Source organism: Bos mutus, chromosome 28, assembly GCF_027580195.1.
Source record: "Bos mutus isolate GX-2022 chromosome 28, NWIPB_WYAK_1.1, whole genome shotgun sequence".
In the NCBI taxonomy this organism is placed as follows: Eukaryota; Metazoa; Chordata; class Mammalia; order Artiodactyla; family Bovidae; genus Bos; species Bos mutus.
The window spans coordinates 40,785,358-40,805,050 of NC_091644.1; the positions used below are offsets into that span (position 1 = coordinate 40,785,358).

The following is a 19,693-nucleotide window of genomic DNA, read 5'->3' on the forward strand; positions in this document are numbered from 1 at the left end:
CCTCAGGAGTCCCCCTGGAAATCCTCGAGCATCTACCCCCATAACCAGAGCCTGCCTACTTTACTACTTTGTGCTCTCACCTACACCTCTGACTTTACGGGGGGCTGTCCCCCACCACCTCTTTTGGAGAAGGAGTTAACTTAGAGCTCCAGTTAGTAATAATTCCTGGGCATGACAAGAGTGTTTTAACATACAAACTCCTCTGAAGGTTCTCTAGCCTGCCTGACAGGCTTGTCCGGCCCCATGTGATTGCCCACAGCCTCCCAACCGTGAGAGGCATGAGATGCTTTAAACCTTCTAAAAACAGGTTCCTTAGAAAAGTTAGAAAACCATTGGTATAAGTATAGTGGGCTGATTAGAAATTGTATTGGTGAAGGGTTTTTCATTTGTTGAGCCAATGTTTGTTGCTAAGTCTCCACATCCCCTGCCCTTACACACATTAATGAATATATAGAAGAAATAAGTATTAAATTTTGATATAAATCACGTCAGACCTTAGGCTAAGTAAATTCTTTCCTTAACTAAAACCCACTACACCCTCACCCTATAGGAATGTAACTTTATTTGGGTGGCATCTGTTTTAAGAATAATCACCCTTGGAGAAATAAGTGTTCTGGTTGACTGACCACTGTCACAAGGAGAAGGTCATAAATTGTCAGCAGGCCCCCTGGCCAGAAGATGATGTAACACCCCTAAGACCTCTGTATACATTTGTATGAAGTACCTGACTTTAATAAAAGTCAGGACTGCTGTCCCCACGTGACTTTTGTATAACATCTTAGTGTATAAAAACAGACCCCGGAAAATAAAGAATTGGGATCAGTTCCTCAAAATACTGGTCTCCCCATGTCTTTCTCCCTCTCAAACTCTGGCTGAGTCTCCATCTGGAGCGCGGAACCCACCAAGCTTACTAATTATGCCTGGGCTTCTAAGATCCGACTGGGGAGGCCTCAGTGTCTCCTCTCCTTCGGGAAAACGGAAGGATGCCTGCGGCCTACGTAAGTGGTGCAAGCTTCTTGTCTTGAAGTTTTATTGGTCTCCCGTGTAAACCAAGCTACTCAGCCTCTTTTCTCCACTGAATTTTCCTACTGAGCTATCCTCATTCTATTACTCTTTATATCTCTAATTAATATTTAATTGAAGCTATTGTATCCTGATGCTCGCCGACGCTGTCCCCGCTTCGAATACCCTGGATCAGCCGGGGCTGGACCCCGTCAAAACCTGGATTCAATCCCTGGGTTGGGAAAATCCCATGGAGGAGAGCATGGCAACCCACTCCAGTATTCTCGCCTGGAGAATCCCCATGGACAGAGGAGCGTGGTGGGCTGCAGTCCATGGGATCGCAGAGTCAGACATGACTGAGCAGCTAAGGACAACACAGCATAGCAAAGGTTTTGAGTTTCATCTCTAATGCATACATAAGTGATATAAACCAGCATATGGATCATGACACCCCTAGAGAATGCAGTTGACTGATGGAATATTAATAGAATTTAAATTTAAAAACTATGATCCATTAAACTTGGGGAGTTTGGGGTGAGACGGAATCAGGAGGGTTTTCTTACTTGAAGCACTCTCAAAGGCTAATATGCTGATTGCACCATTGCTTTCCAGCAGAAATGATGGCATAGGAATCTTCCCAAACATGCCAAAGGAGAGCGGTGTGTCTGCAGAGCATCTCTCAAGGCTGCCTTCCTCAGTGCACCTTGGGAAGTGCTGTTGGGTGAGCTCAGCCTGTTCTACAGCTGCTTCAGCAGGGAGGGGCCTTCAGTGCTCCACATTACTATTACTGACTACAGTCCTTCCTCACTGAGTACAGCACTGGTTAACTGAGTTCAGCACTGCCTCACTGAGTACAGCACTGGTTAACTGAGTTCAGCACTGCCTCACTGAATATAACACTGCATGACTGAGTACAGCACTGGTTAACCAAGCACAGCAGTGATTAACTGAGTATAGCACTGATTATCTGAGTACAGCCCTGCCTCGCTGAGTACTATACTGCACTGGAGCTTTCCATTTCCATGTCCTGCCTGACCCTGGGTGAGACTGGTTCAGGGGAATATAGGAGAGGTTTAAACATTTAAATAATTTCCCAACCCACTTATGGCCCCTACTCCCTTCCTGCTCTAGTTGTCGGTGAATTTCAGCAAGTCCTGATGAAACATCAGGGACCATCCTATAAAGATAGGCATTGCCACAACAGGAAAACCAGACAGCTGGGGTTCCTGATAGGCTGTCTCTTTAAAAATACCTTCTGGAAATTTTGATCTTAATTCTCCTGAGATGATGAAGAATCACAGGAGAAGTTAAGGTGAAAAGCTGTTACTTCCAGATTCTAGGGTTAATTAGCTCCCTTATATCGTGCGCCTGTAGGAAAATGTAGCAGGTATGATGAGAGAGACATGTATGCTTTCCTTTTTTATAAGTTCCTTAAATCAGGAGCTATTTTAACTGCAAAGGAAAGCAAGATGATGCAGGAAAAGAGACATCTTTCTAGGAGAATTCACCCCAACTTCTGTCTAATGAGGCTCCCTTGGTGGAATGAGGTTCAGATGGTAAGGAATCTGCCTGCAAGGCAGGAGACCCAGGTTTGATCCCAAGGTTGGGAAGATTCCCTGGAGAAGAGAATGGCAACCCACCTCAGTATTCTTGCCTGGAAAATTCCATGGACAGAGGAGCCTGGGGGGCTACAGTTCATGGGGTCGCAAAGAGTTGGACACGACTGAGCGACTAACACTTTCACTTTCACTGTCTGTCTAATGGGGTCTGTAATGGAGAGATTTTTTTCAAGTCCTCTGCAGGATGCTCTTGTTAATGACACAGTAAAAGTGTCTCAGACTGACAGAAGGAAATCAGCAGATGACCCCCTGCCCTGCATATTCCAATCTGCAAACTCCCCTGAACTCAGCCCCAGGAGAGAGGACCACCCTTTGGCTGGGCATCCAGGCTGCGCATCTCCGTAATGGGTTCAGGCACACTGGTTATGCAGAAGAGATGGGAGAGGCCCCCAGCACTCATGCTGATGACACAGTCACTCACCCTCCATCCTGTCAGGCCTCAGGACTGTGCTTCCCGGATGCCAGCTGTCACACAGGAAGCTGCAGCCTCCCTCTCCTCTGCCTCCTTTGCTGGCTGGAGCTGCAGGGCCATGGCCTGGAGAGTTTCCTTCACCATCTGGAGCTCCCCCTTGAGAGACTGTGCGCATGTTGTTAAGGAACACACGTGAAGGTGACGGGCGGCCCCTGCAGCCTCCCAGGGATCTGGGAAGAGCCACGTGCCTGCTGAAAGCAGATGGGCACTGCCCTCTAATTGCAGTTTCAAGTTCCTCCAAATTGGACCAATTAAATATTAATACAAATGTTACACTTCTTTTAAGAGTGACTGCAGTTCCTACGAGGCCCGAGGTCATTGACTGTCTCAAGGAAGGTTTCCAACAGGAAAAAGAAGAGTCAGCTTTTAGACTGAGACAGATGGCAAGCTAGGATGCTCCACGGAATATGGTCAGAGTGACTGTACTCCTGCTAAGCCCCCTGCTGGGGTGGGGGCCCCTGGCACATCCAAGTGCTCTGACAGTGGAAAGGAAAGAAGGCTGGAAACCAGAGTCTTCTGGAGAAAGCCAGGACTGGGCACCACCACAGGTCCACATTGAGTCATGAGTTACAGTGCCTGTTGGCCATTGGCCAGCCTTGTCACCTTGTGTAAATCATTTTGAATCTCAGTTTTCTCCTGAAACAATGACTTCAAAACACCTTTAGTTCTAAACTGCTCTCATGTGTTATTATGCTCTAGGGTACTTGTAAAACAGCCATTCGGGGCACTAGAGACTTGACATAAGGCAGGGAGCTTGCATTCTCTAGGTTGGCTAGTTGGTTGATATATTTTTCTTTAAACTGTTGGGCTCTTAGTTTCCTAACCTATAAAGTTGTTTCTCCTGTAGATAAAGCAATCACAGGGAACTTGGCAAGTAATCCTATGGAATAAATAATATGACTGCCATCCTTTAAAGAGATGAGCTCTCTTCTAGGTGTTTAAGCTCAGGAACATTTAACCAACAGTTGTCTTCCTGTCTGTCCACAGCTAACTCTGCTTTTCCTGGTGTGCCTGCAGTCAGAACAATTCTAAGACAAATACAGAATGAGTGGTGGCTTAGATTCTCTTAGTTTAATAAGCAAACTAATTTAACTTCATCCAACAGGAACTTAAGAAGAAACACAGAAACATGTTGATACCACTTAAATACTGTTAAGTCATTGCACGAGGTCAGACCACTTAAATATTACTAGATCAGATATGGAGAAGACAGAAAGCTTTAGGGTAAGCAGCTTGCAGAAATCTTCCCACTCAGACTGCCTACATCTACTACAATGTTGTTTTATCCAAATGCGATGTTGATGCAGTGTCAAGAGATACAGATACCTTCAGGTTATGACTATAGGAAGCGTTCTTTTTTCTTTTTTAAATAAGGAATTCCAAAGGATCCTGGGAATTATGCAAATGAACCTCACCTAAGCAAAAATCGCTGAGCCACCCTGACAAGGCTTTGGCAGTTATTCTTGCTCTTGAAGCCTCACCAGACTTCATCATTTACATAATTTACATACGTCTACTATGATGATTCACTCTTTGCACTTGAACTTGAGGGTGGGGGGGAACAAGGGTGGAGTTGAGATCCAAGAGAAGAAAGTATCCAATACTTGTCTTTTTCCTTTTTTAAAAGATTTCGTTTTCTTCTGTTTCTCTGAACAGCTCTGTTAATCTTTAGTGAAAACACATATGACTTTACACAAGCAAGAGCATAAGTCGTCCCAGACCAAATACCAAGCTGCCAATTAATCACAAAGTTAAGCTACGTTTATAAAGAGTAAGCATAGAGCTTAAGCAGTTTATGAATCTTGACAAACTCCTGAGACTTCATTACCTCTGATAGGTAGTCTGGGACTACAGGCCCCACTCTTGTGATATGCTGAATGACAACCAAGGTTTTTAGAGAGAGAAACTGAACCAAACTCAACTGCCTCTTAAAGAACTCATAAAATGTCTAGTCATAAAATGTCTAGCACTGGGAGAACACACTGAAAAAGGGTTTTGAAAAGAAAGTGAGAGAGAAGCCACAAAAGAGAAAGACTATGTTATACAACTAAAATAACACTCAGACAATAATCTCAGACAATCTCAGCCCTCAGACAATAATCTCCAGGGACACAGGGAGGAATGAGAAGATGGAAATTTGAGGATGTGCCCATCAGCTCTGGGAAGCTGGCAAACCGTCCGATGCTTTCATTATCTTACTCATAAAACACAGATTTTCCTGACTGCTCCCCCAATAAGTTCATAGTTAAAGCCGATTGGCGTTTGACCATGTGTTTTGTGAAAGTTCTGAGGAAACAGAGTAAAACTTCGGTGTTGGAATTTATGTATATGTGACAGAGGTGCTCATTACATCTAAGTGCAAGAAGAGGTCTAAAAGGAGTTAAATGATTCTTAGTATGCCTGTGCTCTAGCAGCCTCTCAGCCAAGTGGGTATTTCATCCTCTGTAACAGATACGCCACCAAAGATCTGTGGCAGCTAAGAAAATCAGCCCATTAATTACAACAATGACACAAGGATTGGCATGCCAGTATCTTTAAAAACCCCTTGGAACCCGAGACCACCTTGCTGTAGACTACAGGTGTATTAGGCAGGAGTATTACTTCTTTAAAAATTTTTTTTACAATTAAAAAATGTTTTTTAAAATTTTGGCTGTGCTGGGTCTTCGCTGTAGCACATGAGCTTGGGAGTTTTGCCACACGGGCTTGGCTGCCTGGAAGCAAGTGAGATCTTTGCTCCTTGACTAGGGATTGAATCCATGTCCCCTCCATTGAAAGGCGGATTCTTAACTAGTGCACCAACAGGGAAGCGCCAAGAACATTACTTCTTGATAGTAAAATTGTGCAGAGTGTGTTTGCAATGAATAAAGGCACGTTTCACATGAGTCTTCTAGTGCTAAGACAACACTGTCCTTTAGGGCAGCCATGTCCAAAGATCCTCAGATTTTTTCAAAGGGGTCTTTGTTTATATATCAAAAACAATTGAGAATTTTACTGCCAATTGTGATTCCAAGCGATCATTTTATTAGCTGGGTCAAACGACGGTCTTCAGTTCATCTGATCTCCTTTGCTTCCAAAAGAAGTAAGTTACTCATTTGCTAAATTATTTTTTCCTTATCAACAGTGATTCCTCTGCAGGCCCTGTGGCCACAGTCCTGGGAACTTTCCTTCATTCCCAAAGCCAAAAGTGAGGGGCACAGTTGTTGACGAGCAAAGAGGAAAGCCCCGTCCACAGGCAGCAGCCTCAAAGGTTGTGAAGCTTGCGCAGGCCCACTTCCTTTGGTGCCACCCAGGGCCAAGTTCACCTGTGCTAAGCCTGCAGTAGGAGCCAGGTGTCCACACCTCTCCTGGGCTCCCACTCCTCCTCTTCCCATTCCACTCCTTTTCATGGGGGCCAGAGGGAAGAACCCCGGCCCCCATATTCGCATCAGACCAGTGCACACAATGGTCAAACTGCAGCATCTTAGGGTCTCGGTTCTTTCATCTATGACACCATGATGGTCACAATCCCTCTTCCAGCTCTTCAGTTCTAGAAGATGAAAGCATTTCCAAGGAGGCAAGAGCAAGCCCCCCAAACTCCCATTTCCTTTGTCAGTTACAGCTGCATGTTTTAAAGCTGAACCAAACAAGGGCTCTTAAGCTCATGTGGCATCTGTGCATGTATCTGGATGTATTTAGTGTTTGCATGCCATCAAGCACCACCAAAACTAATGGATTGGGCACCACGCATTCCAAGTAAAGAGAAAGAACAGAAATCCAGGAGGGTTTCCTGGACATGAATGCAAATAGAACCACAGATAGAATCAGTCTGTCCCATCTCATCTAGGATTCAGAGGCGTGCAGAACTACCCTGGGGGCTCTGAAATATGCTAAGTGTCCCACTCCTAGGTGTCCTTCTTTCCTTCTGAAAGTGTGTTGTAGAAGATGAAGGAGAAAGAGAAAAATCGCTGCTAAAACATCCACCTAACTTAGGTGGTTTTCAGTTAAAGCACTATGTACGGGGAGGAATGATTCCATCCCCTTAACATGTTTTTTCAAAACACAACTGCTAATTAGGATCCAAAGTGACTGTGAAATTATACTACAGACTCAGACAAACACTCCTGGAAATCCCGGCTTGAGTGGCAGTGAAGTCGCACCTCCCGTCCTCGCCTTAGATGCCAGGCGTGAGTCACCTCTGTGATGCCGGCTCTTCCAATTAAGGCTGCAGACTCTTCTCAGATGCTTGCCATGTGCTTCCTGACGGGTTGGTGCTGTTACTCGGTGTGATTTAGTGAGCCTGTCAGGAGGATGAAGAGACACGGCCTGTCTTCTTCCCTTCCTCCACTCTGTCAATCCAGTGTCTTCTTCATAAAAGCAAGAGACTACAAGTCAGCTGTCCACAGCCTTGATGTTAAATCAGGATGCCCAGAGGATCTGCTGGGAAGATCAGCCCCGCTGCTTGTGACTGGCCCACCCTCCCCTGATGCTACAGCCCCAGGGCTTTCTCACACTCATGGCTTATGCAAAGTTCCGTGCCTCCCGCATCTGCAGTGTTCAAGGCTTGAATCTTCTGGACATGGACATTGATGTGGGCTCGAATTAATCATGTTTTCACTCTGCAGCCTACACACAGGAGGCTCTGGCAGAGTCCTTAATGGAATCAAACAAAAGTACTACACTCGCTGGGAAATTCTTTCCTGTTGTTGATGGCAAGCTGTTTCTTTCAACTGCACTCAGCTTTGTCTCTTTGATGAAGAATGGAAACACAAACCAGTTGGAGTTTGGCTGGAGGATTTCAGCAGCCTCTTTGAATCGAGATAAGCTCTCATTTGAAACAAGAGCTTCAGTTTGTGTAAGAAGCTTCAGCAGTGCCTTGTAAATGTGCCTTTCTATCTGAAGGCACCGAGATCCACTAAGCACCACTCTGTTTGAATTCAAAGATACCTTCTTTGTATTTACTCTCAATCAGTGACACAGAACAAAGCCAGAGTTGCAGAGGAAAGTCTGCATTGAAATCCATATTGTGGTGTAAATGTTATTGGTGGAGGGTGACTTCAGTACCAAAACCAGTGCTTCCCAATCCTGGTTTGACCTGTTCCCTCTACGTTTCCATTTATTTCAGCAAGGACTAGCAAAATTCTCAATAAACATATCTTCACTTAACACCTCTTATTAAAGCTTAACATTTTGATAGTAATTGTGTGTTCCACAGAACAAGCCTGTCCAGCTATGTACAGGCATGGCTGCCTCCTGATTGGCCATGAAGGACCATGGGCAGGTGGCTGGATGCTTTGCCGTTCGTCAGAAATGATCTTGGACAGTCATGCAATTTCTAAGCCTCAGTCTTCTCAACTATCAAGTAGAAATAATAATCCCTATTTGTCTATAGAAATTTTATCAGAATGAAATGACTTTTCATATAAGTCATTGTAGGGTTACCAATCAGTTCTCTCAAGGATTTATTACAAAATGATTGAAAAAAATCTATCTTGAAACCTCATATAAAAATGGGATGTGGTTTGATCTTGTGACACTGACACTGAAAATGTTTTTCTTCCTAAAACCAAGCACTTAACCATGTATAAGAACTAGTGAAGTAAGCCAGAAGGAAAAACATAAATACAGTATACTAACGCATATATATGAAATTTAGAAAGATGGTAACAATAACCCGGTGTACGAGACAGCAAAAGAGACACTGATGTATAGAACAGTCTTATGGACTCTGTGGGGGAGGGAGAGGGTGGGAAGATTTGGGAGAATGGCAATGAAACATGTAAAATATCTTTAGGAAACGAGTTGCCAGTCCAGGTTCGATGCATGATGCTGGATGCTTGGGGCTGGTGCACTGGGACGGCCCAGAGGGATGGTATGGGGAGGAGGAGGAAGGGTTCGGGATGGGGAACACATGTATACCTGTGGCGGATTCATTTTGATATTTGGCAAAACTAATACAATTATGCAAAGTTTAAAAAAAATAAAAATAAAATTAGATTTAAAAAAAAAAAAAAAAGAACTATGTTCAACACATTTTCTGAATCTTAACCCATTTAACTCAAATAAAAACCTTAGTGGGTGCATGCTCAGTCACTTCCGTTGTGTCCGACTCTTTATGACCCTATGGACTGAAGCAGCCAGGCTCCTCTGTCCATGGGATTCTCCAGGGAAAGAATACTGGAGTGGGTTATCATGCCCTCCCGTCCAGAGGATCTTCCTGACTCACGGATCAAATCCACATCTCTCACATCTCCTGCACTGGCAGGCAGGTGCTTACTTGTGGCACCTGGGAACCTTACAGGTACCTGTTGTTATCTGACTTTAGAGATGCTTATAGAGGCATCTCTAAACCTATAGAAACCTATATGCAGGGCAGGGGGCAACAGATAGAACTGGACATGGAACAACAGACTGGTTCCAAATAGGAAAAGGAGTATGTCAAGGCTGTATATTGTCACCCTGCTTATTTAACTTCTATGCAGAGTACATCATGAGAAACGCTGGGCTGGATGAAGCACAAGCTGGAATCAAGATTGCTGGGAGAAATATCAATAACCTCAGATATGCAGATGACACTACCCTTATGGCAGAAAGTGAAGAGGAACTAAAAAGCCTCTTGATGAAAGTGAAAGAGGAGAGTGAAAAAGTTGGCTTAAAGCTCAACATTCAGAAAACAAAGATCATGGCATCTGGTCCCATCACTTCATGGCAGATAGATGGGGAAACAGTGGAAACAGTGGCTGACTTTATTTTTGGGGGCTCCAAAATCACTGCAGATGGTGAATGCAGCCATGAAATTAAAAGACGCTTACTCTTTGGAAGGAAAGTTATGACCAACCTAAACAGCATATTAAAAAGCAGAGACATTACTTTGCCAACAAAGGTTCGTCTAGTCAAGGCTATGGTTTTTCCAGTGGTCATGGATGGATGTGAGAGTTGGACTGTGAAGAAAGCTGAGTGCTGAAGAATTGATGCTTTTGAATTGTGGTGTTGGAGAAGACTCTTGAGAGTCCCTTGGACTGCAAGGAGATCCAACCAGTCCATCCTAAAGGAGATCAGTCCTGGGTGTCCATTGGAAGGACTGATGTTAAAGCTGAAACTCCAGTACTTTGGCCACCTCATGCGAAGAGTTGACTCATTGGAAAAGACCCTGATGCTGGGAGGGATTGGGGGCAGGAGGAGAAGGGGACGACAGAGGATGAGATGGCTGGATGGCATCACTGACTCAATGGACATGAGTCTGAGTGAACTCCGGGAGTTTGTGATGGACAGGGAGGCCTGGTGTGCTGCAGTTCATGGGGTTGCAAAGAGTCGGACATGACTGAGAGACTGAACTGAACTGAACTGAACTGATAGAGGCATTATCCACTGTCCATGATCCCATTGCTCCTGAATCTGGGTTGGGAACACTAAAAGCATCCCATTTATACACATCTCTGTCCCCTCTCAGCCTCCTTCCCACTACCCAAATCTATTAAAGAGAAAACCCAATTCCCTAGAGTCAAACTAACGTTTTTGAAAATGTCTAAATGAGAGGCTAACACAGACCTCAAATGCAGCTGTCAGAACTGTTACCTGAGCCCACCAGAAGCTGAGGGGTTTTCCCACTGACGAACAAGCCCACCTGCTGGCCAGGAGCCGCTCAGTGTGCACTGGCCCTCGGCAGGACCCTGCTCCCAGATGCCCCGGCGCAGACTGTCACTTGTCCATCTGCTGGAGGCCATACTCCCCTAACAACTGTCAAATCTGTGGGATCCATGAACATGAAATAAACAAAAGTAAAAGGCAAATATACTGCTACTGCTTCTTTGGCCAGCTTTTTAATAAGAGCTTAAATAACAGTTTATTAGGGGCAGGGACTTACAAAAAACAGAATGTCTGCTTTTAAAAATGTACCTTGAGCAATTGGAAATAATCACTGATTAAGTTGAAAAATTTTTTCCTCCTAAATTTAATAAGCAAGGTGAAAGATTTCAGGTTATAAGGAGAAAGGAAACACAACACTGAATCCATCATTAGACTGTGGATCTGAATACTTGTGATTATGATTAATGCTTGACCATTCAAATCTCTTTAAACATACACACGTATTCCAGATAAAGTCTGATAAGAACTAGAATTCTGAAAAGACAGCAATGAGAAACAAAGTTCAAAATAGCTACATTTCTCACAAATACATCTAATAAAAGTCATACTACTGAACAGAAAGGATAAATGAACAAAGATGTACTTTCATCTAGAGAAGTTTCAACTTATGATTAAATACCTAAAAAAAAATACAGGACGGAGCTGTATATGCCTTCATCCATCTTGCATGCACTCCTCTGCCCTCAGAAGAACTAACCAGGGACAAACCACACACTGATTAATACGCGATTCAATGCTTCACGTGGACAGACACCTAAGCCAGCAGTTTCTTGTGCCATCTTGCTCACTGGCAACTAGTTTTGATAAAGGGATTTGCAGATATGACAGGAAATGCACTGAATCTTGTATGAGAAAAAATTGGAAGGGAGTGATATGAAGTCCCACTAGTGTGATACTCTCCTGCCCCTTATAAAGCAGAATCGCATGGAAGAGGAAGCTGAAGATGGATTTGGGTTTCTCGGTATTCAGAAAGCCCCTAGAAAACCGATGCAGTCAGACTCACAACCGTGTGAGCCCCACAAACCCAGCTGCACAGCCCCAAACTGCATTTTTATTTGGCCTCATTTTGTGCATGTCTGAATTTCTTTGGTAATTATTAGCAGTCAGGTTTAGTCATCAAAAATGCCAACTTACCAAAACCTAGAGAGAAAACATCGCATACTGAATAATCTCAGAGATCAGAGGTGTGTTGAACTCTAAATACCAGGAGTATCTATTTGTTTCCATCTGCTGAGGCATAGGAAAACTGTGCAATTTTTTAAGACTTTCTTTTACAAAGTAACTTAACAGGTGCTCCATCTGCAGGATTAAAAGGATATGAATGAGATCTTCATCATGACTGTGGATTGCCACGTGCAGTTGATCTTCTAAGTACAATAGCTTCTTGCCTATGGTTTCACATTTTTCTCCAAGTTCTGCTGAAAAGATGTAAGATTCCTGGCCAGGGAAAAAGAAAAATATACCATTAGTAAACTACAGATATTTTCAGGGCTATGAACACATCTGTGATTTATCCAATGGTCTGCAAAGGGAAGACTCCCCAACACAGCTCTGCTACCCTCTGCATCCCATTGGAATCATGCCAGAAACTTTGTCTTCCCTGGAGGCCATTCTTGAGAATGGCAATTTCAGGTTATTACTGAATGATAAGCTGTATCTACATGACTCCACAGTTTATCTCCTGCATCCAGTCATTTCTAAGACTTATATCCAGTATATCAACTCCTAAAGTGGATTTATCAAAGGGGAAGCCTGGGTCTTTGAACTGCATTCATAGGCAAACTCACACTGGACTAGGAATTCTAACCAAAGAGAGGCTGACCTGTAATAACAGAGAGATGTTCCTTTAGGGGCACAGGGCTCCAATAGGGCACTGAACACGTATCTGTACACTGGTCACAGTCCCTGAAAGCTAGAATATTTAGGAGACTTTTTATGATTTTTTTAAACTTTTATTTGTTTTTTAATTGAAGGATAATTGTCTTACAGAATTTTGTTGTTTTCTGTCAAACTTCAACATGAATCAGCCATAGGTACACCCATGCCCCCTCCTTCCTGAACCTCCCTCTCATCACCCTCCGCATCCCACCCCAGCCCCTGTTTGGGTTTCCTGAGCCATACAGCGAATTCCTGTTGGCTATCTATATGGTAATGTAAGGTTTTCCAGTGGTCATATATGGATGTGAGAGTTGGACTATAAAGAAAGCTGAGCGCTGAAGAATTGATGCTTTTGAACTGTGGTGTTGGAGAAGACTCTTGAGAGTCCCTTGGACTGCAAGGAGATACAACCAGTCTATCCTAAAGAAAATCAGTCCTGAATATTCATTGGAAGGACTGATGCTGAAACTGAAACTCCAATACTCTGGCCACCTGATGCAAAGAGCTGACTCATTTGAAAAGACCCTGATGCTGGGAAAGATTGAGGGCAGGAGGAGAAAGGGATGACAGAGGATGAGATGGTTGGATGGCATCACCGACTCAATGGACATGGGTTTGGGTGGACTCTGGGAGTTGGTGATGGACAGTGAGGCCTGGCGTGCTGCGGTTCACGGGGTCACAAAGAGTAGGACATGACTGAGCGACTGAACTGAACTGAACTGAACTTTCCATGTTACTCTCTCCATACATCTCACCCTCTCTTTTCCTCTCCCCATGTCCATAAATCTATTCTCTATGTCTGTTTCTCCATTGCTACCCTGCAAATAAATTCTTCAGTACCATTTTTCTAGATTCTGTATATATGCATGAGTATACGATATTTATCTTTCTCTTTCTGACTTGCTTCACTCTGTATAATAGGTTCTAGGTTCATCCACCTCATTAGAACTGATTCAAATGCATTCCTTTTTATGGCTGAGTAATATTCCACTGTGTATAAGTACCACAACTTTTATATCCATTCACCTGTCGATGGACATCTAGGTTGCTTCCATGTTCCAGCTATTATAAATAGTGCTGCATTGAACAATGGGATACATGTGTCTTTTTCAATTTTGATTTCCTCAGGGTATATCCCTACGAGTGGGATTGCTGGGTCATATGGTGGTTTTATTCCTAGTTTTTAAAGGCATCTCCATACCTTCTTCCGTAGTGGATGTATCAATTTACATTCCCACCAAAGTGCAAGAGCGTTCCCAAGGAGACTTTAAATGCCAGGAGACCTGTATTATATGTATGTTATATGTAGCTGCTATCAGCACCAGTGCAAATACTCATTTTCCCTCTCTCACACCAGGGCATAAGTTCCATAAAAGAAGGGACAATCCACGTCAAGCCCCATAAGAGCTCGGACGATGGCGGCTTGCTCACTACTAGGTTCAGAGCTCCTGGCACAATGTCAGACACATGGTAGGCACATGGCATTCATTGTTTCCATGAATGAATAGCCAAGTCTGGGACCTCCCGCCTTCTGAAACGTTTCCCCTTCACACTTGTATCCAACACATGAACCAGAAAAGAGCCCTCTTTATGTCACTTTTCTGTACAAAATCACCATGTGGAGAATAATATGAAGGTTACTTTAAAAATGAAAAACAGAGCTACTGTATGAACCAGCAATCATACCCCTGGATGTATATCCAAAAAAACTATAATTCAAAAGGATGCATGCACCCCAGTGTTCATAGTAGCACTATTCACAATATCCAAGACATGGAAGCAACCTAAATGTCCACCCACAGATGAATGGATAAAGAAGATGTGGTACATATATACACAATGGAATATTACTCAGCCATAAAAAGAACAAAATAATGCCATTTGCAGTATGACAGGACCTAGAATCTCTACTATACTAAGTAAGTCAGACAGAGAAAGACAAATGTCATATGATATTGTTTATATGTGGAGTCTAAGAAAATGATACAAATGAACTTATCATAAAACAGAATCAGACTCACAGACATAGAAAAAAGACTTATGGTTACCAAAGGGGAAAGGGGGAGGAGGGATAAATTAGGAGATTGGGATTAACGTATACATACTACTATACATTAAAATGGATAAACCAGGACCTACTGTGTAGCACAGGGAACTATATTCAATATCTTGTAATAACCTGCATCATATAAAAACAATGTACATCTCAACTTACACAGTGTTATATGTCAATTATATCTCAATAAAAATATAATAAATAAATAAATAAGCAGCAAAAAGTGAGCTCAGAATTTAAAAGTAACCAAAAGTAAAACTAATATTTTTCCAACTAATGGTGAGAGTCCTAGAAGGTATATAAAAATAATTTTGCATAGGGAAAAGAATTGAGATATACATTCAGATTAAATTGCAGAGTTACTAAAAAAGCTATAATTAATGGCTAGAAAAGAAACAACAAAATGCCCAGGTGTGGCAATATTTAAAAAGTCCTTAGAGTTCACAAGTTGTATAATACTATAATTGGAGTCCAAAAATAACTATTTAATCAAGATATGTAATTTAACATTCACTATATCAACTCCATCATTCCCTAAAGTTTATATCCCAAATGGTCAACTACATTAGAAGAAAACAGCGCAGATGAAGTACCCATAACTACCATAAATACTGAAGACATCTAATATATTATAAGTTAATATATGTACAAAAAACTTAGTGACAACATACAATTTTGCAGACAAATGGACACGATTATACAAGAAAGCATGTGAAGCATGTGTGAAGGTTTGTTCATAACTGACCATAGTAGTGGTGAGGAGAAAACAGTAAATATGTAGAAATCACATATACATATATATTTTCCTGCTCTAAAAGTAGTAACATTATCATTCAAAGATGTAGAATTACAGAGTAGACAAATTACATGGAAGTTAAGACAACAGGCAATGAGTAATGGCATAGTCATGCATGAACTAAATGAGACACCAAGAAAAGGAACATCTGGAGCAAAATGATTGACAGCAGCGAAACCACAAGGCATACATGAAGGAGAAAAATACAGTGTTAGTGGGAAAATATATACGACAGAGATTACACTTTAAAGAGACACAAAAGCATAGAATCAGAACATGAAGCTGAGGAATTGAAAACACTCTTTGATGGAATCAAATGATTCAATTTTCATCTTGGGGCTAAAACAAATAGAAATCAAAGCTAAATTGAGTCCATTTAAAATATGGCTTTACATATTTCCCCAAATACATAATTCCTGCCTGTTTTTATTTCAAAATTATGTGCAGATTGATAGTGATTGTGTGAATTTGGAAAAGTGATTTAAGACCATATAGAAAAACTTTGGGCTTTCCTGATAATGCTAGTGGTAAAGCACCTGCCTGCCGATGCAGGAGAAGGAGGTTCGATCTTCAGGTCAGGAAGATCCCCTGGAGAAGAAAATGATAACCCACTCCAGTATTCTTGTCTGGAAAATTCCAGGGACAGAGGAGGCTGGCAGGCTACAGTCCATGGGGTTGCAACAGAGTCAGACACAACTTAGTGACTAAACAACAACAACAGCAAAACTTTAAATTATTTATAGTCTATGATTCAATAGTCCCTTTATTGAATTTATATATTTAAATTTAAATAATTTTTATTAAGCATTTTAATAAATATTGAAAATCTCTATCATATGTTAAATAAAAAGTTATTGTTATTTTAGTAATGCAAAAGTAATTGCATTAAGAGTATAAGAAAGAGGAAATAACATATGTCCAACAATAAAGAGAGTGGTTAAAATAAGTCCTGGTATATTCAATTTGTACTTAGCCATTAAAATCATTTTAATAGAAGAATATTTAATAATGAGGAAATACTCAAATAGGCAAAGCTCTAAAATATTAACAATTATTTGGAGGGCCAGCATTACAGTACGTTTTTATTTTCTTCTCAATGTTTTGTTGTATTTTCCACATCTCTGAAATATAATAAAGAAAAAAGTCACTAAGAACATTAATTCAGGCCATAATGAAAAAGTATGGAAGACATACAACTGAATATTTTTTTTTTAATTTTTTAAAGCTTAAAAAACACAGGAAATAGAAAACAAGACATACGGTTACTAAAGGGGAAGGGCAGGGGATAAATCAGGAGTATGCAATTAACAGATACAAACCACTCCAGATAAAATAGATAACTGACAAGGACCAACTGTATAGTATAGAGAACTATTTTTAATATCTTGTAATGACCTATAATTCCTGGTGGCTCAGATGGTAAAGCGTCTGCCTGCAGTGCAGGAGACCCGGGTTTGATCCCTGGATTGGGAAGATCCCCTGGAAAAGGAAATGGCACCCCACTCCAGTACTCTTGCCTGGAAAATCCCATGGATGGAAGAGCCTGGTAGGCTGCAGTCCATGGGGTCGCAAAGAGTCGGACATGACTGAGCGACTTCACTTTCACTTTCAATGACCTACAATGGAAAATGTAATAACTGAATCATTTTGCTACACACCTGAAACTAACACACCTTGTAAATCAACCATACTTCAATAACTGAAAAAAAAGATGAAAAGGCACAAACAGGCACAGGGAAACAAACTCAGTGAGATCAAGGTTCTCTGATCAGCAACAGAAGAGCTGACTGGCATGCTCTCGTGGGACCGCCTCTTCAAGTTACAGAATCTCCACAACACTCCTGCACAGATCACTGCGGACAGATTCTGATCCTGTACTGAAAGGACACTGCATGTGACCTGGGCATTATTTGAATGACTTATGGCTTTACCATAATGCTCTCATATGGAACCATGGGGATGGAATTAGCTTAAGACCTAAATTGAGAAGTGACAGCTAACGAGAGGAAAGATTTACACATTTTATCAATCTGATAAAAAAATTCTCCATCATTCAAAGAAATTCCGTCTGTCCACAGAGGGCCAGACGGAACCAGAGTCATGAGCACCAGATGGACGAAGCTGTGGAAGCCCTGCCTGTGGAGCACACCCTGGAGGGGCCGGGTAGAGCCTCCTTGCGGTTCCCATGCTGTGCCCAGGCAGGGCGGAATGTGTGTGTGGCCACAGCAGTATGGCCTTCCAGAACCTTCCCTGTGCTGCCAGGAGACAGATTATTATTAATACTTCTCCCCCTTGAACCTGGCTGGTCCTTTAAGGATCCTCTGGAGCTGACACGCCTGACTTCCAGATCAACATCATAATAGGTGGTATGTCTTCTCAGATCACTTGCCCTGGAACCCAGGGTCCATGTCATGAGGAAGCCCAAGTCACTTGGTTTGGCCAGGTGTAGGTGTCTGGCTGAATGCCCCAGCGAAAGGCCCAGTCAATAGCCAGATATGAGCAGGACTGAGCCTTCAGACAATTTGAGGACCCACCTTCAAGTGATTCATTAAACACTCAGACCATGTGGGGCAAAGACAGTCCTCCTCACAGGTCCATGCATATATGAAAAAAATTTTTTTAATCACTAAGCTGAGCGTGATGTGTCAAGAATCATAGTAGCTAAAACAGTAGGATGCATGGGTATACACCACATGGGAGCCTGCCTGAATGGACAGGACCCCTGCACAACATTAGCAGGAGGTATCCCCTTCTGGTCCCTAGACCAGAAGTGCACTAAAGTGCTAACACCCAGACTTGTCTCAGGGTAGGGAGTGCCCAGCTGTGCTGGGAACTGGAGCCATGAGCGTAAGAAAAAGATTGCAATGAGTGGTCACTGCTGTTGGTCACTAGTCCCCAGATTCCCGAATTCTGGTCAAATATGCAGGTGCATAGTCTGAATAACATATTTGCTCAGGATGTAACCAGTGGGAGCTTGCTTCCCTCTAGCTTTGGGGCAAATGACTGTTTAGTGGATATGGTACAGCAAGATGTTTCCTCATGAGAGGCAGAAGTGTACTAGATGAATGGATTCGTCTCTAGATCTCACAGCCCCCTTGGGGACACACTGCCTAGGATGAAGAACAAAATCGCCATCCTATGTAAATCCCCAAGGATTATATCCTCCTAGGAACATATGTGTGCATGTGCTCCATTGGCCCAGGGTGGCAGGGTGTTGGCGGGAGGCATCAGGCCTGTTACCATTATATCCCTCTTGCTTTGAGAACACTTTTCTCAAGTATGTCTTTTTTAAGTCATTGGTTTTTAGGCTCACTCCTTGGAAGGAAAGTTATGACCAACCTAGATAGCATATTCAAAAGCAGAGACATTACTTTGCCAACAAAGGTTCATCTAGTCAAGGCTCTGGTTTTTCCTGTGGTCATGTATGGATGTGAGAGTTGGACTGTGAAGAAGGCTGAGTGCTGAAGAATTGATGCTTTTGAACTGTGGTGTTGGAGAAGACTCTTGAGAGTCCCTTGGACTGCAAGGAGATCCAACCAGTCCATTCTGAAGGAGATCAGCCCTGGGATTTTCTTTGGAAGGAATGATGCTAAAGCTGAAACTCCAGTACTTTGGCCACCTCATGTGAAGAGTTGACTCATTGGAAAAGACCCTGATGCTGGGAGGATTGGGGCAGGAGGAGAAGGGGATGACAGAGGATGAGATGGCTGGATGGCATCACTGACTCGATGGACGTGAGTCTCAGTGAACCCCGGGAGTTGGTGATGGACAGGGAGGCCTGGCGTGCTGCGATTCATGGGGTCACAAAGAGTCGGACACGACTGAGCGACTGATCTGATCTGATGCAGAGGTCCCCTGTCAGGAGAGTAGGGGGCTTCATTGTCAACTTTACCCTAGTCTCTAATTTTATCCATATCATTTGCCTAACCTGTGATGGAATACGGAGGGACACCAAAAGGGATTTGTGTAGGGTTGACCTAGGGCAGGACTGAGGGGACGACAAAATGATTACAGAAAGAAATCAGAGAAGCAAAGAGCACCAGAAGCTGTCTCTTGACTTCCTTACTGTGGCTGATTCACGTTCATGTATGGCAGAAACCAACACAATATTATACAGCGATTATCATCCGATAAAAAAAAATCAAATAAAAAGGTAAAGTAAATAGGAGCCATAGAAGGGCTTTTGTTTGTTTGTTAGTTTTAACAGAAAGGGAACTTCTGTTCAAAGCAGTTGTCTTTCAACAGAT

The 19,693-nt window shown here is 42.6% G+C and overlaps 1 protein-coding gene across 1 annotated transcript in view; it reads right to left on the reverse strand.

Moving 5' to 3' along the window:
* Window positions 1-19,693, reverse strand: part of DISC1 (DISC1 scaffold protein) — a 430,157-nt gene that overhangs the window by 9,655 nt on the left and 400,809 nt on the right. The window contains exons 12-13 of the mRNA XM_070364536.1: window positions 12,035-12,153; window positions 3,043-3,199 (exon numbers count right to left, since the gene is read on the reverse strand). Of these exons, the coding sequence (XP_070220637.1) occupies window positions 3,061-3,199; window positions 12,035-12,153 (258 nt within the window). The 3' untranslated portion in view covers window positions 3,043-3,060. The remainder of the gene's footprint in view (window positions 1-3,042; window positions 3,200-12,034; window positions 12,154-19,693) is intronic.